Source organism: Aricia agestis, chromosome 7 (assembly GCF_905147365.1).
Source record: "Aricia agestis chromosome 7, ilAriAges1.1, whole genome shotgun sequence".
In the NCBI taxonomy this organism is placed as follows: Eukaryota; Metazoa; Arthropoda; class Insecta; order Lepidoptera; family Lycaenidae; genus Aricia; species Aricia agestis.
Window position 1 is genome coordinate 1840162 of NC_056412.1, and position 27792 is coordinate 1867953.

At 40.4% G+C, this 27792-nt stretch overlaps 1 protein-coding gene across 2 annotated transcripts; it reads left to right on the forward strand.

Moving 5' to 3' along the window:
• Positions 1-1439: 1439 nt before the first annotated feature.
• LOC121728774 (exportin-5) lies at positions 1440-27752 on the forward strand. 2 transcript variants are annotated; one of them, XM_042117043.1, is made up of 22 exons: positions 1440-1455; positions 1715-1780; positions 1890-2031; positions 2196-2355; positions 2631-2849; positions 3195-3365; positions 5272-5436; positions 5877-6005; positions 6511-6753; positions 7137-7267; positions 10354-10498; positions 10779-10962; positions 11173-11336; positions 11942-12109; positions 12496-12695; positions 13202-13505; positions 13684-13912; positions 14109-14257; positions 14737-14898; positions 15121-15324; positions 25894-26067; positions 26502-27752. In XM_042117043.1, the coding sequence occupies exons 3-22, from the start codon at positions 1901-1903 to the stop codon at positions 26643-26645; spliced, it is 3576 nt and encodes a 1191-aa protein (XP_041972977.1). In that variant the 5' UTR covers positions 1440-1455; positions 1715-1780; positions 1890-1900; the 3' UTR covers positions 26646-27752. The 2 variants fall into 2 exon arrangements, with proteins under 2 accessions (XP_041972977.1, XP_041972976.1); XM_042117042.1 differs by lacking the exon at positions 1440-1455 and having other exon boundaries at positions 1597-1780.
• The last annotated feature ends 40 nt before the right edge of the window (positions 27753-27792 follow it).

Consider the following 27792-nt stretch of genomic DNA (forward strand, 5'->3'; position numbering starts at 1 on the left):
CCTAGTGATTGGATACAGTGTGCTGTGCAGGTACTGTGTGACCATATTAAGAGGTCACACCGGAAACAAGTGGCGACTCTATTAATTTCTTCACTTTCTTGACGGACTATACAGAGTGTAATTAAACCTTCTTGCCTTTTGATATATTGATCCTTGTTAAAAATAAATATACACGTATTTTTTCTTTTATAATCACTCAGTACTAAAATGTTGAGAAATAGCTTCCGAAAGTTATCCTAAAAACACTACAATTAATGGACATGACGCGTCGCGTCGCCCGCGCGTGATGTGACCGCGCCTCCCCCGCGTTACCCAATCTCATTCCCCCGCGCCGCTAGCAGAGTAGACAGAATTATTATAGAGTATGCCGACTTAGAACTAATGTTGAAATTTTTAAATTTGACGTAATATGACGAAAATCGTCGCTAGGGTTGTTAAATTGTTACCTACGAATTTTAAACTATGACATATTCGCTGGACGTGTTTCTCTTTGGTCGTATTGTGGTTTGTATTTTGGCACATTTTGGCGATTAAAATTGTCAGAATCCAATTTTGAAATCTTTATTTTAAATATTTAAAAATAAATTATATCAGCCAGCGCGAGGCACATTCCGTTCATAATCCTAGTGAAACCCGACGAATTTGACAGATTTTGAAACCTGTCCATTTCTTTGCAGTCGAACTACTGGTAGTTATGTCTATTGTGCCGCTAGTGACCGTTCTGCAACGATTTTAAATAGGACAAAATATGTCATAAAAAAAAAACAACACCCAATTTTTTTTTGGTTAAATGGACTCTCCTAGTGATAACTATGCCCTGGAAAAAATTTGGTAGGAAGGTTTAATTGCACCCTGTATTTCCTTAGTTTTTATTATTCGCTGCGCTGCGCAGCCTATTTTTTTTTCTGGGAGTTTTCTTTGAAAAGTGGGTTTTAAAAGTTGCTTTAGGGAGTAAATTTTTTTGTTCCTTTCAGTACTCAGCATGACTGATCATCATCTGGGGGCACGGGAGTGCCCCCGCCAAGATGAGCCTTTCAGCCTTCAGTATTCACTGTGGTGTTCACAGATCACCATTAAGGAGTGAGCACACTGCCGGGGCTCAGCGTGCCGGGGCTCATCGCAAAAATCCGCCTCCATACAATTTGTATGGAAGCGGATATCCACTGCGCCCCAAAACAGTGTGCGATACGCGCATCCGCTTCCATACAAATTGTATGGAGGTTGATTTTTGCGATGATCTCTGGCCCCGGCACGCTGAACCCCGGTACGGCCCGTCTCAGTGTGCTCACTCCTTTATCCGATTGTCCAATTATCGGTGCCACAGATAATACAATATGAACGGTGCTTTTTGCTTGCAACTGGCAAGTATTAAGAAAGTTAAAGTCAATTTTCACATTTTTTTTTTACTACATTTTTAAATTTTCTTCTGTCAAAAACATTTTGTAGGTACACGAGGTAAAATGTTTTCGTGTTTTGGATTTATTATATATTTTTATGCTTAAAATTCAAAATTGCCTTGCTTTAGTTATTGTCAGAACACAATATTTTTACTTTAACTTACGAAATACGTCTATGTTTTATCTGCCAAACAAAATTTTAAATTTGCGTCCACCGGCTGTAAACCTTATTTAATTCCTCGTTAATTGAACAAAAAATAGATTTAGAAGATAGAAAATAAAAGGTATAACCTAAAATATGATTGTAATCGTTACAGAAAACAAATCGCTGAACATGAATTAATAAAAAAAAATCTATGGAACACTCGCTGTAAATTTCAAAGGTAAGGGAATATGCAATTGCTTTTTTTACTTTCAGTTAGTTTTATTATTCTCCCTGAGTGGGTAAACTGTCGTGCTACATTTAAAATTATAAAACGATACTTTGTTTAGCACAACCTACAATGAATGTTGGTGCATTTGGAGAGAGGGAAGTTACCCTCATAGCGGACGAGTTGAGTCATGCCGTCGAGCTGACTCTCAACCCCGCAGTGGCCCACGACGCCAGAAGCCAAGCCTACACAGCATGTGAAAGGTACAGTCATAATTGTTGGCACAGTTTAATATTGACACAGGTGGAGATTTTTTATGTACCTAGTTAATGTAGTTATAATAAGAGATAATTGCTTTTCTAGATATAAAGAGACTGATCCTACATTGCCATGCAGAAAATATATTTGAAATGTTTTTCTTTAATAGTTTTAAGGAGAACTCACCATGGTGTGCACAAGCGGGGCTGTTACTGGCCAGCGGGGCACAGTACTCCCCAGTGGTCAAGCACTTTGGTCTGCAGCTGATGGAGCACACTGTTAAATACAGATGGACGCAAATAACACAGGCGGAGAAGATATTTATAAAGGTAGAATAAATTTTGGGTAATTTTTTTTGTCCTTCACCCTTGTTGATTTAAGAGCTTTCTCTTTTGTTTGTGCAAAAACGAACAGTAACAATAAAGGAAATTAGACTAGGTTAACAAAACCTAGTCTATTTCCTTAAACATTGATTATCATGTAGTTGTAAGCTATCTAGCAAATATTTTACTAAAAGAGCCTTTTATGAACTTTATTATATAAAACACATTCTCTTAAATCTAAACCCAATTGAACCAATTATACATATTTCCTAAATTCTTAGGAGAATGCAATGAAGCTGCTTTATATGGGTGGCTGGGAAACCGGTCACTTGAATGATGCTCTGGCCCGTGTGATTGTTGAGATGATCAAGAGGGAGTGGCCACAGCAGTGGCCGACATTGCTGGCGGAGCTGAGCGACGCCTGCAGCCGGGGACATCTACAGACACAGATTGTACTTCATGTGTTCCTAAGACTTGTAGAGGATGTTGCTACATTACAGGTCAGTTTTTACAAAATAAATATGTATATCTATAACTTATGTTTTTAATTTTATTAAGTGTGTGTTAAGCAATCCTTGCTCATGGGCAATTAAATACCAAACCTTTGGAAGGTGTCGGGCCACCAACACGCAGAGGCCTTGTTACAGTTTTTATTATAATTATGTGTTATTATTTTTTTATACAATTTAGTATTGATCTTCTTAGATAAAGATAGATAGATTTTCTTCTCTTGATTTTTGGTCTTGATTTTAAATAATCAAATTTATTCAAGGCTTTTAACACAATATGTGACAGTGATGATGCCTTTGAGCCTATCTATTGTCAACTCAAATATATTTTTACAGACGTTAGAACAAACACAAAGGCGCAAGGATATCTATCAAGCCCTGACAAGCAACATGTCAGAAATATTCGCGTTTTTTATGCGCCTCATAGAGCTTCACGTCCAGGAGTTTAGAGAGAAAACAGCAGCAGGAGACTACACTGCGGCAGCTAGTAATGGCAGAGTGGTACAGGTGAGATACTACAGTAGAACGTCAATAATGTAAAGACCAAGGGGAACGTAAAAAAATTTTGTTGTTGAGGTTTTTACTTACTTAGGGTTGCAGTTAGGGAGGTTTATTGATTTATAATTTTAACTTGTAAAGGTCAGTAATTTATGAGCTTTGTTTAGAAATTATACATAAGGATAGACAAACAAGGTTAGATACTTTTGAAATTTCATTTGAAAAGAAAAAAATTTCTACAGTCATAAAGTCCTTTTGTTTGTAACTATTCAGTTTCTATGTCAAATTTTTTTTCAACATTAAAGTAGAGAAATTTAGTTCCTTTGTGTTACTACAGTTACTTTGTGCTCTTTTAAATATGTGTTTAGTATTTTAGTGTTAGTGTTAGTTTTTAATATAATTGTATGTATGTTAGTCTATAAGGTATTTATAATATGGGCCAAGATGCCTGAATTAAATAAATAAATAAATAAAAATATAACGTTGGTGGTTCTCGTGTCCCGTCATTAAAATCTTTGTCTATAATGTAATGTCACTTTCAACACCATGAGTTACGTTAGTTCGACTTCTTTTAAGGTTCCTGCTGTGGCTACATCATCACCACTTGTGATGAAATCTTCAAAAGTAACTTAAGTTAGCTAAAATCTAATGATTCAAATGTGAAAGTTACTCTACCAACACCTTAGTGTATTTTTTAGGTAGGTACATTTGAAGACATTTGGTAAACACGTGTAAACAATAACAATAGTCTACAGGGAACCTTTTTTCTTCGCGAGTTTTTTTACAATGACAAATTGGGATATATGTAGTTGAAGTTATATAGGTCATTGTCGTTACAACTTTAAGTTACTGACGTGCGATGCTCAAATTAATATTTTAAGTTATAGAGGGTTTGTACTTTAAAAGAGGTTTTGGTCTGCGGGGGAAGGTAACACTGGATTTTTTTGAATTTATAGAGGTTTTTATGTTATCAAGGTTTAAGTTATTAAGATTCTACTTTATATATCTTTATTAATATTTTAGTTCAGATAACACACAACTTAAAATGGGATCAACATATTGCCAACATTGTCAAGAAAGCCAACTCGTTTGTTTACTTGGTTAAGAGGACCTTTCAAGTTGTAACAATTGACCTTTTTTTTTTGAAAATATACAAAACATACATAAGACCACTACTGGAATATGGATTCCAAATTTGGAGTCCATACTTTCATAAGGATATTGATCTTTTAGAAAGTGTACAAAGAAAGGCAACAAAAATACCGAAAGCACTTCGACATATGAGCTATGAAGATAGATTAAAGGCATTGCGCCTCACGACGCTAGAAGACAGGCGCCTCCGTGGAGACCTCATAGAGACATACAAAATACTAACACATTGTTACAGCATGCCAGAGCTTGAAGATATTTACATTAGGAAAGATGTGAAATCCAGGTCAACTCGAGGTCATCATCTCAGACTAGAATGTACACCAGCGAACTCGCTTGTAGCTCACAACTTCCTAAGCAATAGAGTTGTGCAGACTTGGAATATGTTGTCCGATGATATTGTATCTGCACCAACTGTTAACAGCTTTAAAAATAGACTTGACAAATGGTTGATGACAAATAAGTCCTGCAAAAGAAATTAATAACGAGTGTGTGAATTACAACACTGTGTGATATGGTCATTATCAGCTAAATGCTGCTAGATCATTCACAATTAATAAATAAATATTATTGTAGTTTGCTCTTTAAATCTTACTTGTCTCTTTCACTGGCCCATCCATAGCAATGTGTCATAATTTTGATGTGTTCTGTGAACTTTGCGAATTTGAATGTGCCAAAAATAGACAATTTTAAATAGAATTCCAAAAACAATAAACCTAAAGCCTTATTTTTGAGTTTGTTTAAAATTTCATTGCCATCACTTTAGGTAGTGCTGCTGACTCTCACCGGTTTCGTGGAGTGGGTCTCTACCAATCATGTGGTGATGAACAATGGGAGATTGCTGCAGATACTGTGTATACTTCTTCAGGACGACGTGTTTCAACTGCCAGCAGCAGAATGTTTATTGCAAGTTGTGAATAGAAAAGGCTCAGTAAGTTTTACTAAGTAATATACATGTGTAACCTAACATTATAAAGTCACACTAGTTGATGCCCATAACTGCGTTGCGCACAAATTCGTTTATTGCGCGGGATATTTTTTTCCGGGATAAAAAGTAACCTATGTCCTTTCCCGGGATTCAAACTATCCCTGTAACAAATTTCATCAAAATCGGTTTAGCCGCTTAAGCGTGAAGAGGTAAGAGACAGAAAGACAGACAGATAAACTTTCGCATTTATAATATTAGTAAGTATGAATTTAGTGTTCAGATACTCCTCAAAAAAAAACCCAAACAACAATTGGTAGGTACACACAGGGCCAAGATGCCTGAAATAAATGGTTATAAATTTATTTTTATTTTATTATTCTAAGACATATTTTATTTTTTATATTATCAATTATTATATAAGACATAATATTTTATCTTTTTAGACCAAGGAGAGAAAACCATTGATGATTCTATTCAGTGAAGACGCAATCTCATGTATTCATCGAGCAGCCTTAGATAGTATAAACGCCGTGGACGAGACACATTACTTGTTCCTGAAAAAACTGTCTCAGGTACTACTTTTTAACCAAAGCTTCTTCGGCCATCCCCTCCTCTGCTATAAAAATAATTTAAATACGAATTAGTTACTAAACATATTTGAAATGTTATAAAATTGTGAAAAAAACTGTTTTGGCAGACTTGCCCTTCCTATAAAATCTTAACCTATGTGTAAAGGCGAGACCATACTATACTATGCTGCAGCATAGCTACGCAATACGCTCATTCACGTTCCAAAGTACTGGCGTTTACACAAATAAAGATTTGGCTGCGATGTGTCGCGTGACGCGTCGTTTCGCTGCAGTGCAACGAGTGTGGTCTCACTTCAAACCTTTTTTTCCAGTGTTTTTCAATATTTTTAATGCCCCGCGACATTTACAAATATTTCGCGACAACACTGCTTTTTTAACATGCATGTATGTTAATACAAATACATATGTTTGTTTCGGACTACTATGGTCCATTGGTTAGTATTACAAACTTAAAAATGAATTTTTTAGTTGATGAATTTCTTTTCAGGTTCTAGCTGGTCTGGCCCAGCAGCTCACATCGTTGTGGTCGTTCGCGTCCAACGCGGAGGCGTGGATGCCGGTGTTGCTGGAGACGATGCTGCTACTGACGTCGCACCCGTCGCTGACCCTCGCCCACACCGCCAACTCCGTCTGGCTGGCCTTCCTCAAACACGACCAGATTTCCAAGCTGCCGTTTGTGCTGGCGATGGTGCCGCGATGGCTTCAAGCCGCTGCCCCTAAAATACTCAAGGTAATCCAGGATCGTTACGGCCTGTTTCTCCACTTCCTGATAAAGTGCCGGATAGGCTATTCACAACTTATTTGACAGATTTTCCATATTTTATCTGTCAAGTTAAGTTGTAGATAGACTATCCGGCACTTATCAGTAAGTGGAGAAACAGGCCATTAAACTTTTAAGATGAAACTAGTAAGTATATTTTCTTGTTTCATCATCATTCATCTTTAAATATTTCTTTAATAACGTTTTAAGTAGTCCTAAGGTTGAGGGGAGGACATACATCCTATATCCTTTTCTATTTCCCAAAGTACCGCTATACGAAATTTGTCTGAATCGTTTTAGTCAATAGAGTAGGAGTATGAGAGCGGTTTATTAATGCCATATTGTAACCGTAGGTGAGCTACCCGTCGTCGCGCGTGAGCGGCGCAAACGACGCGGTGGCGTACGCGTGCATGGACTACGACAGCGAGCAGGAGTTCGCCATATTCTTCAACCGCTCCAGAACTGAAATATTGGACAGCTTCAGGTACAAAAAAATACCCCTTTATTTTATTTTGAAGGAAAACTTTTAGATACAAGTATTTATCAAGCAGAATAACAATAGCTATAAGAAGCTTTCGCGACTAGATATCTGTTTATATATAAGTAACTAGCTGTAGCCCGCGACTTCGTCCGCGTTAGCATAGTAGATCACATCCCAAGTATTATTTATTGTACAAAAATATTCAATGTACAGAATTGACTTTCCTACGATTTTATTATATATAGATGTTCCGCGCGGCTTTGCTTGCGTAATTTTGGAATTTCACGCAACCGTACATTTTTCCGCAAAAATAGCCTCTGTCCCTTCACGTGGTCTATTCTTCATGTTTGCCAAATAACATAAAAATTGCTCCAGTAGTTCTTAAGATAATAAGCAATTTCAAATAATTTCCCTCCGTTTTTTTTACATTTTCCTCTATTTCTTTGCTCTTATTAGTTATTAGTCTTAGCGTGATAAAATATATCCTATAGCCTTCCTCGAGAAATGGACTATCTAACACTGAAAGAATTTTTCAAATCGGACCAGTAGTTCCTGAGATTAGCGCGTTCAAATAAGCCCTTTTAATATAATTTCCCACGTTTTTCCACATTTTCCTCTATTTCTTAGCTCCTATTAGTCTTAGCGAGATAAAATATAGCCTATAGCCTTTCTCGATAAATGGGCTATCTAACACTGAAAGAATTTTTCAAATCGGACCAGTAGTTACTGAGATTAGCGCGTTGAAACAAACAAACAAACAAACTCTGCAGAATTATAATATTAGTATAGATTTGAATAGATATCGAATTCCCACTATTCTGTAATGTGTAATGATTATATCTATACAAATATTATAAAGAGGTAAACTTTGTTTGTTTGTTTGTTTGTTTAATTGTAATGAATAGGCTCAAAAAGTACTGGACGGATTTTAAAAATTCTTTCACCATTGGAAAGCTACATTATTTACGAGTAACATAGGCTACTTTTTATTTTGGAAAATATAGGGTTCCGTAAGATATTTCAGTTTTTCCGAATCAACCAGAAAATTTACTTATTTTGCGTACGCTGCCTAAACTATAAAAGATAGAACCATACAATGTTCTAAGTAAATGTAGATCTTATAAATATCTACAAAAATGTCCGCGACACACTATACCTATCTATGTCAACTGAGGCACAACAACCATTTTTTTATTAAAAAATCTTGATTTCTTTTGGACTACATTTAAACGCATTTATTTTACTCATGCTAATAACCCTTATCAAAATAAATTATTTCATCTCTAAGTACAGTTTATGTAGATTATATTTGCTCTTTGAATGATTAAAATTGGACGTTTGGTTTAGAAGTTATGGCGAAATTGAAATATTGCGATTTACGCCTGTTTCGAAGTGGGCGCTACCAAGGCGGGGTTGCGCTCGCGGGAACGGAGTTTAAATCTATGAGTATTGAACTATTGACTATTGAGTAGTAATAATATATCTATCAGTAGTATCGACGGAGAGCTGACGACCAAATCAGTCATGTAGCTTCAGCTGTATTAAAACTCCGTTAACTACCTACTTCCCTAAACAACCCTGTCTGATAATCTGCGTGCTCGCAGGTCGTGGGCGGTGGGTGTGGGAGTAGTAGGGTTCGGTAAAAATTGGGAAAAATGTAGTTTCAGCGACTTAATAGTGTTTGCGATGATAAATTAATGTAAATTTATAATTTTTTCACATGGATAATAAATAATAATGAATAATCGGCCAAGTTCGAGACGGACTCACGCACGTAGGGTTCTGTACTGGTATAGACCGAAAGTAGACAAAAAATTGTGCTTTTTGTATGGGAGCTCCCCATAAATATTAACTTTATTTTAATTTTGTTATTAATTATTAAGATACAAATATAATTAAGGATTGTGTAAAAAAATTAAGTAAGTACAGTCTGTCAAGAAAGTGAAGAAATTAAAAAGTGGCAACATCGTAGTGTCATCCCTTTTTTCTTAGATTAATTTGAAAGGGATGACACGACGATGTTGCCACTTTTTACTATACCTATTACCTAGCTGTTACCAATATTGATTACGAGCAAAAAAGACCAAAAAAGCCAAAAAATCACGTTTATTATATGGATGTATTTTGATATTAATTTTATTTTGTTTTTAGTATTGGTTATAGCGGCAACAGACATACATAATCTGTGATCAGAAGTCTATCTATAGCGGTCCTAGAGAAACAGCGGACAGACGGGCAGACGGACAGACGAAAAAAATCAAAATTGCTGAACATATTTTTTTCATAAATTTTTCATTAACCCACCCCACCACTCCCACACCTACCGCCCACGGCCTGCCAGCACGCAGATTATCAGAAATGGTTGTTCAGGGAAGTAGCTAACGGAGTTTTAATAAAGCTGAACCGACATTTTTTTCCCCCACCGCACTACTCCCACACCCACCGCCCACGGGCCACGGCCAGCCAGCACGCAGATTATCAGAAAGGGTTGTTCAGGGAAGTAGCTAACGGAGTTTTAACACAGCCGAAGCCACACGACCGATTTGGTCGCCAGCTCTTAGTCGAGTAGTCGTAGTAGATCTATGAGTAAACAAACAAAGTTTACCTCTTTATAATATTAGTATAGATTAATAACTACTAAACCAATTTTAATCATTTATTCAGTGAGTGACATAGGCTATATATTTTTACCCGTGCGAAGCCGGGGCGGGTCGCTAGTATACTAATATAGTAGAAACTAGAAACTTCACAAAGAATAAGTTTGGTAACTTTTTGCCTTTATGTTTCGAGCGAATATTTGTAGTTATTAAAGTAAACATTTTATAGCGTTGCTCGTAACACTCCATGATTAATCTAAAAAAAATTTACACCTTCAACGTTGAAAGTCAAGTAGGTTTCTTAAATTTCTTTTCCTCCATATTATGCGTATTAAAGCACTTGTGTGGATCTGTTCCGCATGCAAGTTGCCCGCATTCTATAATTTCATCGATGTTTTTCCTGATACTTGAGCAACACACGCGCGGCCTGGAGAACATAATATGCATGACTAGAGAATAGCCCTAATGTCGAGCGTGTAATGTATTCCCTAGATACTGTATGACGGCGGCGCCGCTAGTGACGTGGTCGCACTGCGAGCGGTGGACGCAGAGCGCGCTCGACAAGGTGGTCAGCGCCCCGCCCCCGCGCATTGACTCCGCCCACCCGCTATACCTCGAGTGGGATGCTCTCGCCCAGGTAATCATTTGAGCGAACACTACTTTAGTATATTGTTGGTAGTGAATTAAGATCAAAAGTGTCAACAGTATTGACAGAAGTTCCGTTCCATGCACCAAATTTTCTTGATTTCATTTTTTAATAAATATTTACAGAAATTACAATTTAAACAGTAGTAAAGTTAATAATAAAAATAATAGCAGATTCATATATGATTATAAAAAATCCTTTTTTCACGGAACCGTTCTTAGGAATCATAAACTATAGTGGATGATTGTCACAAGTGATATGGTCGTGTCAGGTTCTGGACGTGGTGCTGTCGCGGCTGCTGCAGGCGGAGCCCCGACCACCGGTGGGAGAGGGGCTGCGGCTGCTGGCCCGCTGCGTGGCGGTGGAGCCCCGGGCGCCGCTGCTGCTGTCCCTCCTGCTGTCCTTCATCTCCGCGCTCTTCGTGTTCCTCAGCTGCGCGTGTAGCCAGCTCGCCGGTAATCTACTCTAACTTACGCTATTACTAAATAAATAAAATACGTTTATTCAATAATTTGGACATACACTACTAGGTTTGTTTGGATGCGTCAGTCTAACGAGGTATTGGATTTTTTTGTAATTTATCACAGATATAGACCACAAGGAAGGACATCGGTTACTTTTTATAGTTTAGCTACTTTGCCTCCCTTCATATTGTGTATGTGTAGGTCCGGGCGTGGGCGCGGCGGGGGCGGAGCTGCTGCCGCGCGTGCTGGACAAGATATTCGCGGCGCTGGTGTACGAGGGCGCGCCGCCCGACGACCGCTCCTCGCGCGCCGTCAAGAACGTGCGCCGACACGCCGCCGGCCTTATGGTCAAACTCGGCTCCAAGGTAATGGGTTGCTGCTTGAATTTGTTTGAATTTCAACGTCGTCTCAAACGTAAAAACGAGTTTACACAATAATGCGAGACACCCTGCCGTGTAGCTGCACTGTTTAAAGTTTAAACTTTTAAAGTTTACGTCACTGTTTAAAGTTTAATCATTAATTATGAGTAACTTGCAGTGAGTTGGGCAAAAGCACGCACTTCTGCCTAGGTCACAAGGTACAAGTTGACGCGCGAGCTGCCCGTCAATTACTAAGGTGTAAGTACTGGAATAGTGTGACCCATCATAAGAGTTAATATCATAGGCGAATCAGTTGCTCGCGTCCGAGTCCATATTTTGTTTTCACTTGCCTCGATTTTTCTATCACTAGATGACGCTCGCAACTCCGTTCCGCCAAAACTCGTTTATGGTGCGAGAACCATACATTTTTCCGGGGTAAAAAGTATCCTATATGTCCATTCCTGGGACTCGAAGTACCTCCATATACCAAATTTCAGCAAAATCGCATAAGCGGTTTCGGCGTGAAGTGGTAACAGGCTGACAGACTGACACACTTTCGCATTTATAATATTAAGTATGGATATAACGTTAATAATAAACCATATTCGCAGTACCCGCTGCTGCTGCTGCCGGTGTGGGGTCGGCTGCACGAGCTGTGCCGCGCCGCGCTCGCCCGGCCCGACCTCAGTGCCGTCGAGTCCGTCACACTGCAGGAGGCTCTACTGCTAGTGTCCAACCACTTCTGCTGCTACGAGCGTCAAAGCGCGCTAGTCGCTGAGGTATACTGTAAACTGATTATGTCTATAACGTAGGGCGTTATTTGGTCGGGTTACGTCATCAGTCATATCAATGGTAGTTATTAATCGGTCGGGCTTTATAATCCAACAAGATTATATACTTAGGTCATAACACATACATAATTTCATCATAATTTTACACCTAAGAATAATTTCTTTGAACTATCCCATTTTATAATTTGTTGGATTATAAACCTGCTGACATCTCAGTGCTGCTACTCAGGCGGAAGATCTTTGTTTGTCGCTACCGTTCATATACACACTAAATTAGTAATATTATGTCTAATTAAATTAAACTGAAAACTTGAGTCAGGAACATAAACATAAACAGACAGAACATCCTCTTGAAAGCCGCATAAATATAACAGGTACTCGGCGACTGCAGTGCGCGGTGGGCGGCGCTGAGCGTCCACCTGCAGACGGCGGCGGGCCTGGCGCGCCTGCTAGGCCTGGACGCCCCGCCCGCCGACGACGCAGAGCGGGCCGCCGCGCGCCGCACGCTGCTGCACGCGCTAACCCTCACGCTCGGCGTCGTCAAACGCACGCAGGTGCCTGCTGATCCCGACAAGTGAGTTTGTCTTGCCTCATACGATATGCTCCGCGTTCCATTTGACGTTAAAAACGATCAAAACGCTCAAAATAGGATAGCGTTTTGATCGTTTTTAAAGTCAAGTGGAACGCCTATATCATATAAAGAATCGTTGGAGCCGATTCCGAGATTCCAATTATATATTTATATATATATACAAGAATTGCTCGTTTAAAAATATAAGATTTGGCAGTGACGTGTCGCGTCGTGTCGCTGCCACGTAGTGTCGCTTAAGGGTCAATTCAGACCGCAACGCGACGAGTAGATGCATTTCAAAATTTTTATGGATTTGTTAGATTTGCAAGACGTCTCTCGCAATTGATATCTTTCAATTCAGTACTAATTTAGAAATGCATCTACCCCTCGCGTTACGGTCAGAATTGACCCTTAATAATAATAAAAATGAATAATGTGGTCTTGCCATTAGCCCATAGGTAAAGCTTTAATGCTCCCTGACGACGCATCACATTCTGTCGTGTTCGCAGGGCGTCTCGTGGCGGGTTCAGCGCGGGCGTGACGGCGTCGGGCAACCCGGTGTGGCGTAACCCGTGCGCGGCACACGTGCTGCCGCTGTTCCCGCACGCGCTGGCGCTCGGCCGCGCGCTGCACGCGCTGCACGCGCCCGCTGCCGCGTCGCTCCGCCACCCCGCCCACGCGCGTGCGCTGCTGCCCTCCGCCGCCGAGCGCCGCAATCTGCTGGGGCTGCCGTGCTGGCCGGACGATGCGCCGCCCGCCGCCACCCCCATCGCCGACCGCATGCAGAATCTGCTGCACACGCTGCACGATAACGTATGTACCTGACCGTTTTTACAAGCTTTTGAATTACCTCGTTTAGAACGGAATCTTGCAAGTTGAATTTGATTTACGTTCCGATTTTCTATTAAGCTAAAATTTTCACAAATATGAAGTTAGCGCATACGTTACAATTTTGTAAAGTATGCGCTAAGCGAGGGGTCGGTGGTGACAGGTGTGTCAGCTGGTGGGCGCGGCGGCGGGGTCGCTGGGTCGCGAGCTGTACGCGTGCGCGGGTCTAGCGCGCGCACTCAGCGAGTCGCTCCTGGCGGCGCCGCAGCAGCTGCCGGACCACTGGCTGCGGCGCGTGCTGCGTGCTGCCCTGCGCCCGCTGCTGCTGCACTGCCCGCCCGCACACTACAACGACGTCGCCCTGCCGCTTCTGCAGCACACCGCGCCGCTCAGTACGTACACGCACGTGCAACATGCATACAAAGTCGGGATATACATATTATACTTTCTATTTTTCTTTTATTATTAACTAACGTGCTTAATGTAATATATAACATTTAAATTTTTCTAATCTGCTACTAAGGAGTTATAACTTATAATGCAGGTGGTTATGATATCCAAACGTTAAGTGGTGTCGTATTTCCGCAGTGTTGGAGCACCTGTCGTCGCGGTGGGAGTACGTGACCGGGCTGTACGAGAGCGGCAAGCTGGAGGAGGAGGGAGGCAGCGAGTCGCAGGAGGTGCTTGAGGACATGCTCGTCAGACACCTCTCCAGGGAATACTTGGACGTGTTGAAGGTGTTGATTTTTTGAGAACATCGAACCGGATGAAGATAGAACACACAGATAACTAGCGGGCCGTCCCGTCATATTTATGAAGTTTAAATAATTGTCAAAAGCGTAATGAATACTTTGTATACGGTGATGAGGGATTCTTATATTTACAATTATATCTAACTATCCCCGGATCTTTAAAAATTGTAAGTAACAGGATAAAAGAATAAGCTAAATCGGTTAAGTATAAAAATGAATTGCTAGATCTAGCATTTCATTTTTATATTATAGCTTAGGAAGGTTGTAAGTTTCCAGATTCTGTTCTTTAAATGTTGTTTTTTCCATCTGGAAGAAACCACTTAAAACCGTATAAACACTGTTGTTTTGCACATTTCATATACATATTATATTTTTTTTTTGGTTATTATTCCTTTGGTTTTTGTCTTTTTTATGTATTATATGCAAATAAAGGATTTATTATTATTAATAATGTATGGTTTCAGGTGTGTCTGGTGGATGGCGGCGCGGGCGCGGCGGCGGCGGTGGCGGACGCCGACACCATGGAGGAGGAGCCGGCAGCGGCGGGCCGCGCCCCCGACCACGTGTCCGAGCTCGGCGCCGCCCTGCTGGCGGACGCGCGCGCCGGCCCCGCCCTGCTGCACACGGTCAGTGTGTGTGTGTGTTGGACGTTGTTAAACGTTTTCTATATGTTAAAATGAAATTATTCACAATGTTTTTTTTTGTGTATTGTAGACAGCAATATTTCCCTCATGTCTTATTCACCTTGTCAGACGGAAACTTTGACTAATTAGCTTCTTTATTTTACATTTCAAGTTGTCTGCTAGTGTGTATCTTTATAAGTCAATTATAGCAACGTTGTGTTGTAGATTCTGCGTGCGTTGACGTGGAACGACTCGACGTCGTCGTTACGGGCGAGCGCGCTGGCGCTGCCCGCGCTGCGGTGCGCGCTGGCGGGCGGGCGCGTGGGCGCGGCGGAGGCGGACGGCGCGCTCGCCGCGGTGCTGTCGGCGCTGCGCCTGCACGGACAGCACGACGCCAACCAGGCCGCGCTGCTGGCGCTCGCCGTACAGGTTAGTGTCTATTGCGTAAAGCTCCATTTACTGTGCCACGAGCGTCGGCCGTGCTATCTATTGCCGCCTCCTATCGTTTTTAAATTATTAAAAATTTTAGGGGTCCCCATAGGTACAACTGAAACTAAAATTTTTTTTTTCATCTAACCTATGCGTGTCGGGTATCTATGGATAGGTCTCTAAAAATCATATTGAGGTTTCTAGTATAACTTTTTTCTAATCTGAATAGTTTGCGAGAGAGACTGTTCCAAAGTGGAAAAATTTGTGTCCCCCCCCCTCTAACTTCTAAAGTAGGGGCATGATAAATCTAAAAATAATATTTGGCAAGTAGTTTTTTTTATACGTCATAAACGGTAAACCGTAAATTAACTTTAATTAAATCAATTCAAATATAAAAATAAATCATAAACCTTTTAATTTCATAAAAATAAACCTTATTGCTGCTGCGGAACCCTTCATGGGCGAGTCCAACTCGCACTTGGCCGGTTTTTTATTCGTGACGTAGTTGTGCCAAATTGCGCATTTTAATTGATATGTTGAAAATGAAACAAATTATTCGATAACGATACTTGTAATAATAATTTATTGAACCTTGATCTTATGACAAACTCATCTCACAAACTTATCTATTACAAATAACTAAAACACTCATAGTGTGCCACACACTACATTAATGGGCGACTGTTCCCTTTCATTTCTCAAAAATTACAAGTCAAATCTATCGAAGGATCTATTTTAATAATAATACTAAACTATTTAACACATAATTATACATTACTCTCCAATACTAACATTACACAAGAAAAAAGACAGTAAGTTTTTTTGAAGTAATCTAAAAAAATATTAAGTACCTAAGTATCTTATTTAATAGTTATTAGTTATTTAACAATAATTATTAATTAGTAGACATCGGATTATATGCTTTTGCATACTTGCAAATTCATACAATGGCACTTTTTAGGCGATAGTGCATATTTTGGCATTTTTTCGTTGATAGTGCATATTTCGGTAGTTTTATGCCCTCGTAGCCTCCAAACTAGCTATCATGACACACAACGAGGCCACAAAACAGAGGTACGATCAAAACACTTTAATATGTGGATCCACCCCCATTTAAAGAATGCATTATGCAATACACCTAATAGGTACAATATCTTTCTAGAAACAAAATTTTTCTTTGTAGTTGGCAACATTAGTAAAGTTTATTAGTGCTGTTTAAGAAATGAAAAATCCTGGATTTGATTAAATTATAAAATTTGGCGCTTTTATTAACGGCACCATCGGAAAACACCTAATTTTTTTAAATATTAAGTAACTTTTGACTTTGCATATTTTGTGCATATTTCGGCCATTTTTCGTGCATATTTGCATGCATGTTTCGGCACTTTGATCGTGCATGTAATCCGATCTATTAATTAGGTTAACATTATAACGCAAAAACAAAAAAAGCGGCGAATACTACAGCAGTGATAGAGACAAAAGCTGTCACGGCCGAGGCAGGGATATTGGGTGTGTCCGGCTCCTCTAGGTCCGGTCGGCTGACGCTGGTGGCACTGGGAGGTGCCGTGGTGGTGGTGGATATGTCTTCGTCGCCGTTGACGAGGTAGTTGCTAATGTCGTCTCTCACCGTCGCCACGTCGGGGTCACCAATTTAGTGTACAAAGGCTGGGGTCTTCAAATTAAATACTGGATGAGCTGAATTACTTTATTCGCACAACAAGTTAGGTAGGCGATGGGCAGACGACTAACTCTCGCAGGAGTTAACTCGCCGCGTTACAAATATCGCTGAATTTACAATATGCAATTACCGAGAATTATAACACAGCGCTGGTCATGATAGAATCGTACGCGTCACCTAACGCGTTTCGGTTCGCGGTTGCCCAGTTTTCGAACTGTAATGGAGATTTAAAAGTTATGTGTTTGTTAAATTATTGCGTGTATGTTAATAGTGCATAGAAATTAATCAGCTTTAATTTTAATTTATGTTTTTCACTGTATGTTTTCCGTGCAAATAAAAATAAAATAAAAAAATAAATTCTGGTGGGATGTATGTTGTACTATCGGACCAACGATATCCATGTTAATCGTGGAAGGGTTTTACATAACGCAACCAAATTACGTACGTCCGCCATCTGCCGAATCAATTTCTTTGATTGTATACAGTATATTACATTTAATCGATTTACTAATAAAAATATTAACGCAGAGCTGAGAGCTTGCAAGGTCTTGCTTTGTTTGTGTATCGAGCAGATAGTGTAGCTACTAGCTATCTCCTGTGTTAATGTTTTTATAAGAAAGGGGTTGACTATATTTTAAGACGTTTGTAATAAATTCTCGTCTACTGTAGTTTAATCGACGAGGTATTTTGAGCTATTGCATAGTTTTTTATCGCGGGCTTTGAGCACGGCGACCGAGTCAAGAAATTCCGTAACGAAAAACACCTAACATCATTGCCAGACTTCGACACGGTGTTTGTGTGTTGATAAAAAATGCTTTGCAATAGCTTTGCGGCAGCTTTGCCGCGGCAGTCCCCGAGTGCCACACGTATTGTTTAATTATTATAATTTTTGACGAGGCTTATGATGACAAAGAATTCAAACACGAACCTCAGCGATGAGTTCCGTAGTCCTCAATCTAGCGGCGACGTCCGACAGTACTGCGGCGAATCCGAATCTAAAAGTTGCGAGACTGTTATAATGAATATCGTTCAAAGAATTTAAAAGTTCTAAGAACATACTTTGAATTGGTGTTTGCAACCTTTTTTTATGACGCGACCCGGTATGAACCAATATTTCCAGGGTTTGCGAAAAATGTATGTTAAATAATTAATATAAATATTATATTAAATAAATATTAGGAGGGCCCAATCTTTGATTCCTTCATGTATGTATTGTTTGTTGTTTTTGAATGTATCCTTGTGTTAAAATTCTCCTACTCAATTAGTTACTCGACCTCTGGCGACCACCCAGGAGGTCGCGACTGGCGACCCACAGGTTGAAAAACTCTGCTTTAATTAATAAAGTTCGATTCGAGATATGAGTAACTTACACGTCTATAACAGCGGCCAAGTTGTCTCGGATGTAAGGGAACACTACTAAAGCGTTACCGTCGTTACCGTCCAGTATACTGTTGAGTGCCAGCGCGTAGTCCTGTTTCAGAATCAAATCATTGTCTTCTACGATGTTGGTTAAGAGTCTGAAATATATAAAAAAAAAAAACAATTAATTCTGCAGACTAAAATGTACTTATATCCTTACTATGAACAATTATGATATTCATTTATTAATACAGTTTTCATTTTTTTATATTGGGTCATCTGCAGGATATATTCAAGGTGCGCTGACTTTCTCTGTCACGTGACGATTTCAATATGCCAGACAGAGACGGTATTACCGTTATTGACGATATATTGGACCCCGATATTTTTTTTATATCTTGTATTCTAAGAGCATACAAATATGTACTTACAAATTGATCCTAGAAGCGTGCGGTGTGCATCCGATGGACTCTAGAATCTGTAGCCTTTCGACGTCGAGCCGAGGCCCGACATTTTGGTAGCGCTGCCAAAGCGCGTCGAAGTCGGACTCCGAACCCTCGCGAAGACCGTTACAGTACACCCAATGACGACTGTTCGCTGACACTCTAGAAACATTGGAATACATCGTTATAACGGACGCTTCATGCTACATTTCACGTAAATACACAGTAATTTTTTAATGCCAGTATGCTGATTTATTTTGATATAAGACCGTATAAGAACTAGGTGTCAGCACACGTTAAAATTGAGTAAAAGCTGTTGGCGGCACCAGCTTGCAGCGCCTTCAATGCGCACATTCTTTAAAGGTGCCGGTCGGCAGTGGGCGACATGAAGCAACCGCAGACGACGTTATCGTCGCGACACTACTGGTTTGTATGTATTTCTATGAAACACCCTGCGCAGCTAGCCACACGAAGCTAGCGACGCATTCATAGAAATACATAGGACACAGGATATTATAAAACTAATTGATAAGAGTTCACTGTGCAGTTGTGTTTGAAAGCTGAACGAATAACTTTTGACTAATATATTGTTTCTATTACAATGCCCCAACGTCATGAATTCGCCCATACAATTTAAAATAGTACCTCTTTCAGTACTGCTGCTGCTGCCACTTCCACACATTTTAATATCACTTAGTTTTACATATTATTATCATAGGAAGGAATTCTTGAGATGTAGGAAAAAATTGGGCTGGGAAATACAAGTTTTATGACTTGAACTTACTGCCCGCCGGCCGCCACATACCAGAACTGGTAGTTGGTGACGTCGCGGCACTCGCGCACGCCCATGGCGCACATGAGGGGCGCGAGCTGCCGCCGCAGGTACGCCCGCATGAACGACACCGCGGAGTACGTCAGCTCGCTCATCACGGGAGTGGCCCAACGGATGATCATTTGCTGCAACGAAAAGTCACAAAATCACATTAACTAGTGATCCGCCCCGGCTCCGCCCGTAGAAGCCAAACAAACAAAGCCTATAGAACTCTGCAGGGACATCTTAGCATATACATCGGTGAAAGAATTTTTGAAATCGGTCCAGTAGTTTCTGAGATTATCGCGTTCAAACAAACAAATAAACTATTCAGCTTTATAATATTAAAAATATAGATTTTAAATTCAGAATTTTAAAAAATTACCAAAAAAACCCGTTACCTGATCCCTGATCAGTGTCAGGAATCACAATGCAGAATCTTGAAGCTTTCATGAATAAATAAACCAAATTTTCCAGCAGTGAGCCGCCTGATGATGATGAACTATTCGAACAAAAAAATCATAATCGTGGACCGATTGGATGCTACGATGCCACCGACAGACACAAACACACAAGACAGACATCAAACTTATAATACCCCTTTTTCGTCGGGGGCCAAACAAACGAAGTGTATTAAAGAAAGCTCACATCGAGTGAAGCCGAGTCCGGTGTACCGGCAAGTCTGCTCCTCAGCCAGGTGAAACCTGTGATGGCGGCCACCCATGGCGTGTACTCGGTCTCGTGCTCGAGGAAGGAGAGAATATTGAACGAGAATTTGACAGATTTGCAAGACGTCTCACGCAAATGAAATCTGTCAAATCCATACAAATTTAGAAATGCATCTACGCATATGCAAAATGCGTAGCGTGACGCGAATCGTCGATTGACGTCACGCTATCTAGCGCGTACGTCCAGATTAGGAATTGGCGTGTCCTTCCCGATGCGTCATGTAGTGATCACCGCTTACTGGTGTACGAGTTTTCTCGTGCGGTCCCGAGTGATACCGTAGTCAATTCTAATTACTATAAATACAATGTTAAGAACGGCGATTGGAAATTATTGCGCTCCCTCATTACCGCTCATGCCGGAGACTTCACTCGGCCGGATTTAAATGTCAATGAGTGCGCGGAAATTATGACAAACACATTTGTTTACTGTGCCGATGTGGCCTTGGGTCGTAGACCTCTTAAAAAAGATCACAACTGTAAATGGTGGAACAGTAAACTTCTTAATCTTCGTCGAGAATTTAGAAGGGTCAGGCGCAAAATTAATAATCTTCGTAAATCTGGCCTCGACCGTTCGGATGATAATTATATAATTAGTTTAAATAACCTACGCATTTCAAGGTCACGCTATCGTGCCGCCGTTACGTTAGCGAAAAATAATGTGCTGAAGAATGCCGCGAATAGACTGGATTAAGAGGTTCCCTGGTCCTCTTTATACCACGAGCTTAAACCCAGTAGTAATGAACCAAGCTTTTTCTCAAATATTAAAATTAACAACTCTTACACTTGTAGTTTAGAGGAAACGGCGAAGGCATATCTAAACGTTCTCATCCCAGACGACGAGCCCTCCTTGGATGTTGAACACCAACGCGACATTAGGAGTAGAATGTTAGACCCCATTCATACGGTGTATGAATGGGGTCTAACATTCTACCTCAGATTTACCAACTTCGGAGGAGTTTATTAAAATAGTAAACCTTTTACCTATAAAAAAATCTGCGGGTGAGGATAAAATATCGAATATTATGATAAAGCAAGCGTGTTTAGCGGCCAATTCATCGATTCCATATGTTTACAATTTGGCGTTCCGGTTGCATAAAATTAATACCTAAAGCGGGAAACAAACCTCCTGACGACCCAAAATCTTACCGTCCGATAACGTTACTGCCTTGCTTAGGTAAATTACTAGAACGTCTCATCGTACCTCGCCTGCTTCCTGGTGGCCCTAAATTTCATAGCCATCAGTTCGGTTTCACCGCCGGGAAATCGACTGTTGACGCGGCGTTAGAAGTAATAAAAATAGTTAACTTGTCGGAAACTAAATATGTGGTCGCCATTTCATTAGATATTTCCGGGGCCTTCGACCATGCTTGGTGGCCGATGGTGCTATTAAAATTAAAATATCGAGGGTGTTACTGTAATATTTATTCCATAATACATTCTAACTTTTCTAACGGTCAAACTAAGCTTCGTCTAGGACATTGTACACACGCCAAAGATTTAACTTGCGGCTGCCCTCAAGGATCGGTAATTTCGCCTAAATTATGGAACATCGGATTCGACGATTTGTTAAGTCTTCCACTTCCACCGCTTTGTATACTAGTTGGTTACGCCGATGACGGGTTTCTTATCGTTCAAGCAAACTCGCGTTCCGAAATTGAGTCTAAAGCCAACAGTAGTCTTAATTTAATATCTGACTGCGGTAAGCGTAATCGTCTGAAATTCGCCGCGCAAAAAACTTGCCAAATTCTTTTAAAAGGATCCCTTATATCTTCCCCTACCATCAAACTTGACAATATTAACGTTAAACGCAAACAGTCACTCTGCTATCTTAGTTTTTACTTAGAAAATAAATTTATATTTTTAGAACATATAATTCAAACCGGTGAGAAAGCGAAACGCTACTTTTACTCCTTTAACAAAATATCTACGTCGACATGGGGCCTCTCATTCAAAACCTTAAAATTAATTTACACTGCAACTTACCTTGGCAGCATTTGCTACGGGGCCCCCGTTTGGGCCGACAGAGCAACTATCGGCGCGGCTCGTCGCAAGTTGTTACAAAGCCAACGTCTTGCTCTTATATTCTTGTGCAAAGCTTACAGAACTACAAGCACCGAAGCCTTGCCCGTGTTAGCCGGAGTTTTACCCGTTGACCTTCAGATTCAGCGTCGTGCGACAATGTACTATCATAATAAAAACATTGACAACCCGTTTTTTTAAGCGCTCGGGATAAAATTAAAATAGCAAGATTGTTTGAACCTTTAGAAAACTCTTTGCAAAGCCTAATCTCCGAATGGCAGACGCGATGGGACTGTTCCACCAAAGGGCGACATCTTTATAATTTTTTCCCTAATATTCGTGAACGGCTATCCAAACATTGGATGCATATTGATCACTGCGTTTCTCAATTCCTGACCGGTCATGGAAATTTTAAGGTCAAACTCTACGGATTTAATCTAGTAGCATCACCCATGTGCGAGTGCTCGACCGAAGGCAACATGTTTGAACAAACAGCTCATGATGTTCTCTGGGAGTGCAGTCTCTGGCAGGACGAAAGAACTACAATGCTAAACAACCTACTCTGTACATCTGGTGTCGCATACTACGGTGATCTCGTGGACAGCGCTAGGAACTTCAAGCGTTTTTGTCACAATTACTACTGGCATGAGTCTAACACAATAAATTAATTTAGCTCTAGCGTAGTAGTCACTATTATTATTAACGTTTATTCCCTTGGTGCTTCCCCCTTCCACTTCTTTGACTTTCGGTCACTGCAACTTTGTGCTGTCTCCCGCTTTATATGGGGAGGGAATCTGGAATTCTTCCTACTCCTATTTTCTTCTGATTAATTTCGTTGCGGGTCCCAAGACAGCTTTAGCATGTCCCTCGGGCTCCCTGAGATCATATAAAAAGGGTTTTCTTGGTTGGATACCGCTGCCGATCCTGGCGACACAGGAGATACAGTGGTGGGAATGTGTGGTGGGCCAAAGCCCGTTAAAAAAAAGGTAAAGTATGTCAATAAAATCTTCACGCAACTACAGCTGTTAAGCGACTAATATTCGTCTGAGAGTGCGGCAGTTAAAGAGTTAAAAATACACCCACGCGTCACCAGATCTACTCTCGTAGACCCTCGAACAGAACCAGCTGCTGAAATCTGATGGTCGACTGATGACGACGTCGAAAGTTGCCTTGAACCGCGGCTCGTCGTAGCACGGCAGGGCGTACCGGGCGTACGACGTTTTGAAATGAGTTGCAACCATGGATCTGAAAATCAAAAGATTTAAATAATTCTTTAAAATAATTAACATAGCAAATCGTGTCGCCGACCTGTTTAGCGATTAAAACATTTGAACGAGAAGTCGACATTTAAATCCATACTAATATTATTATTGCGAAAGTGTTGTCTGTCTGTTATCTCTTCACGCCCAAACCGCTGAACCGATTTAGCTGAAATTTGGCATGCAGATAGATACTTTGAGTCCCGAGAAAGGGCATAGGATACTTATTAACCCATAAAAATGTCATCAACTAGTTAAATATAATTTGAAAATTACTAGGTACCTCGTGATATTTCCATCGTTCGCCCCATCTTCGTACAAATGTATAAACAGGCCGTGCATGTCGATCCGGAGGGGGGCGGCGAACGATATCGACAAGGTGTAGATCACTTCGGCTGCCGCGTCGTACTGTAGGGTCCCAGAGTTCAGTCTTATCCTCAGGAAATCGAATTCAGGCTGCTCCTCGACGGTAATCGGAATATCTGTCGCGTCTAAAGTTAGAACTGTAGAGGCTCGGGTTAAATAGGACGCCGAATGGATCACGATTTCGTTCACGTTAGTGTGTTGCGACTAATTTAATGTCTACTCTTCCAGAAAACGCCGCATTTTCTACGTCAATTTTCCATAGCACGTCGTAATGGATCGGGCGAGTAGTTGTCGGTAGACGGTATAGACTATAGGCAGTGTTTGACACATTTGCGCTCCGAAAGACATCAAGGTACTGGAATGCCCCGCCTTCAATTTTTTCGTCTCCGAATATTGTATTCTTGACTGCAGCAATTGTTTCCGAGTTTAAGAATGTGAGTGCCCCTAATAAACATAGTATTTTATTTGTTACCTTCGCCATCTGAAAATATCATAATAATTAATTTAAGAAGTAAATAAAAACTGTACACAGTGTTTATGATAGGAACTAATTTCATTTAAAAAAAACAGTAGTTCTTAGACGGTATTGTTTTAATATAAGATTTTGCATTTGTTAAATATATTTTGTATGTAAATTACCAAGTTGGAAGCCGGCTACATGAAGTTGCAGCAGACGAGTCGTCGCTCGTCGCGACACTACTGGTTTCTATCTACTGCTATTTTCTATGAATGTGTGCCAGCTGCGGAGGGTATTTCATAGAAATACATAGAAACCAGTAGTGTCTCGAGGACATCTCGTCTGCGGTTGCTTCATGTCGCCCGCTGCCAACCCGCGCCTTTACACTGCACTCTGCAGTACTGCTTACTACTTGATCACAAGGGCAATAAAAATAATTTGTACTTAAAAAAAATCACGAGTTGTTCGTCTATATAATTATTTAATAATTAATATGTAAAATAATAATATACCAAATTATTACTTATTTCGCGGAAAATTGCTAAAAATAATAATATATTAATTAATTTAAGCTATGGATTTCTGCACAGTAACGCCTGTTTCTATTTATTAATTAGTAGATGATCACCTTAATAATTTGGCGACAAGAGTGAGACTGCAACTTGCAACGGACTAAAACTATTTTTATTCGTTTTGTAATCATTTTTGTCAAGCGTTACTTTGGAATTGCGATAAATATCATTTTCTCATTCTTTAGTCGTAAACGTTTTGATAAATAATTTTAATACGAATCAGTAATGACAAAAAAATAGTATACTTAGTTATCTAATCTAGCTACGTGATTATTTCACATTAATATCACTGCGTTACAAATGAAAAAAATTGAGTAGTTGGTTTGAAATGTTGTGTTTTTGTATTTTTAGATTTCTTACCATTCATAAATATTGCATAGAAATTGTCTTTTCATCACCTCATTTTCTTCCATAAGAATGTGCCAAATTGTACTGAAAATTAGACTGTCCGCGCGTAACAGAGATTTCACGGGAACCGTACATTTTCCCGCAAAAAAGTAGCCTATCTCCAATTTTCCCGTGGTCTTCTCTAAATGTGTGCCAATAATAAAAATAAAAATCGCTTCAGTACTTCGTGTGATAAGCGCGTATTTCCATATTTTCTCTCTCTATTTCATTTCTGTTTCTTCACTCCTTTTGGTAGCAGCGTGATGTTATACAACCTTAAGCCTTTCTTTTCGATGCAAAAATTGAGCTAAAGAAAACTTCTGCGTAAGGCCCGACGAAAAATTACTTAAGTCGTAAAGGGAATTTGTTTTTAGGTATTGTAATTAAGCGGAGCTATTTAATTCGCTCCTTTGAAACTGTATGATGATGTACCAAACTTGTAATGTATTTAATAAACGAATTCATTTAAAAAACAACCGTATTATCCCAGACGTACGAGGCGCTGCGCGTGCAGTTTCCGGGCGTGGTGGCGGTGCTGCGCGCGATACCGGATGTGGACGCGCACGACCTGCGCCGCCTGGACGACAAGCTGGCCGCGCACCCCGCGCCCCGCAACAAGCTCGACAAGAGCAAGCGCGACCTGTTCAAGAAGATCACCGCCAAGGTACTACCATCGAAGAAATGAGGGTTCACTATATATCATTTGCCACCAGAGGGACGGTAGGGTCTTTCGTGTCAAATGTCGTGTCAGACAGACATAATATTATCACAGCTATATCATAAGGCATATATTTGGGGCTGATGTTTAATTACAGTTACGTAATTGATATATTTTGTCTCTGAGTGCGACAGTAAGATATGCTTGTAACCCCTTACAGTTGACGCGGTCGCCTGCCAAGCAGCCCTACAAATAAGATTGTAAGATCGATTTGCTTACGGCCGGAACCGAGATTAGCCGCGGACGAACATTGCTGTTAATTGCCGTGAGCAAGTCTAGACTTTTAGACGAGAGATACTATGTAGAAATTTCAGCGACTCATTCTCAGGCAAAACCCCGAATATTTCACGTTATAATTAAAACGAAAAACTGTTTTCCAGTTGATCGGTCGCAACGTGGGCCAGCTGTTCAAGAAGGAGGTGTACATACTGAACCTGCCGGCCATGAGCGTGCCCCCCAAGCAGCGGCCCGACGACCTGCCGGACGCCGCCAACCTCACCGACCTCTTCAAGGCCCCCACGTAGCCCCCGCCCACACCCGCCCCCGGCCACGCCCCCGGCCCCGGCCCCGCCCCGCTCGCCCGCAAGCGCATACGCGACGCCTAAGCCACATGCGCGTGTCAGACATAGCATCCATTTTGTATTCGCCGGAAAAAAGATCGTACTAAAATCTGACAGCGTAAAGCCCGATCCCACTTCTGATGTCAGAAATGGTCTAAGGTAAAAAAAGGTAATTTTGCAAACCTCATTTCTGACACGCATAACAAATTATCCATATCGATCACCACTCGCGTTTCGATTATCGAATTATGAACGTGAATTATTATTTTACGACTGCCAATATTTAAGTGTGTTAATGCTTAATATGAACGTTAATTATTGTGCGACGCGTTTTTGTAGTTGAAACATTCAACGTTAAGCATTAAAAATTTTGCGGATTTTTTTTTATTTTGAGCGCACTAAAGTCGATAATTGAAATGTAAGCTAGACTACAGAAATTCGGCCGTGCAGTCCTAATGATAATAGTGGCTCTCCCCTGTTATATTGTCGAAGAAAAAAATGTAAATATTTTGGTACTGTAGAGACGGAGGGAACGAAACACGTACAAGAATAAGATTAGAAGATTTAACGCGGAATTATATTAAACTATTCAGATCAGGCCAGTAGTTTACGAATAAAACAACGAAACGTTTGCCATAAAATTTGAACTAGCGAGCATGTAAAAGATTCATAAATCAGACAGAAGAGGCTAGAATTTTTTGTCAAGAAAATTTTTACCGAGATGTTAAGAAGATGACAAAACATTGTACTTAATATCTTATTTAGCGAGTAACTTTTATTAGTAAGGAAATTAATGTGTGTTAATTTTTTACCGTCAGCTTATTATTATGATACAAATTCGGTCAGCAAGCCGGGACCAATACGGACTAGCGGACACAATAGGACTTGTACTACTTTAAGTTCACTTTACAAAAATTAAGAGTTCGATCTTTAGGATCTTTTAATGGGGTGTGAGCGGGACGGGGGCCGAAGGTGATAGTTTATAGACTAACTGTAAAATGACACGTTTTTGCTATTGATGACAATTGAAGACATGAGTGGAAGAAGCACAGCAACAGTTTAAAAAATGTGGATTTTATGTGTAGCCAGATGTATTAGGCAGATGATGAAG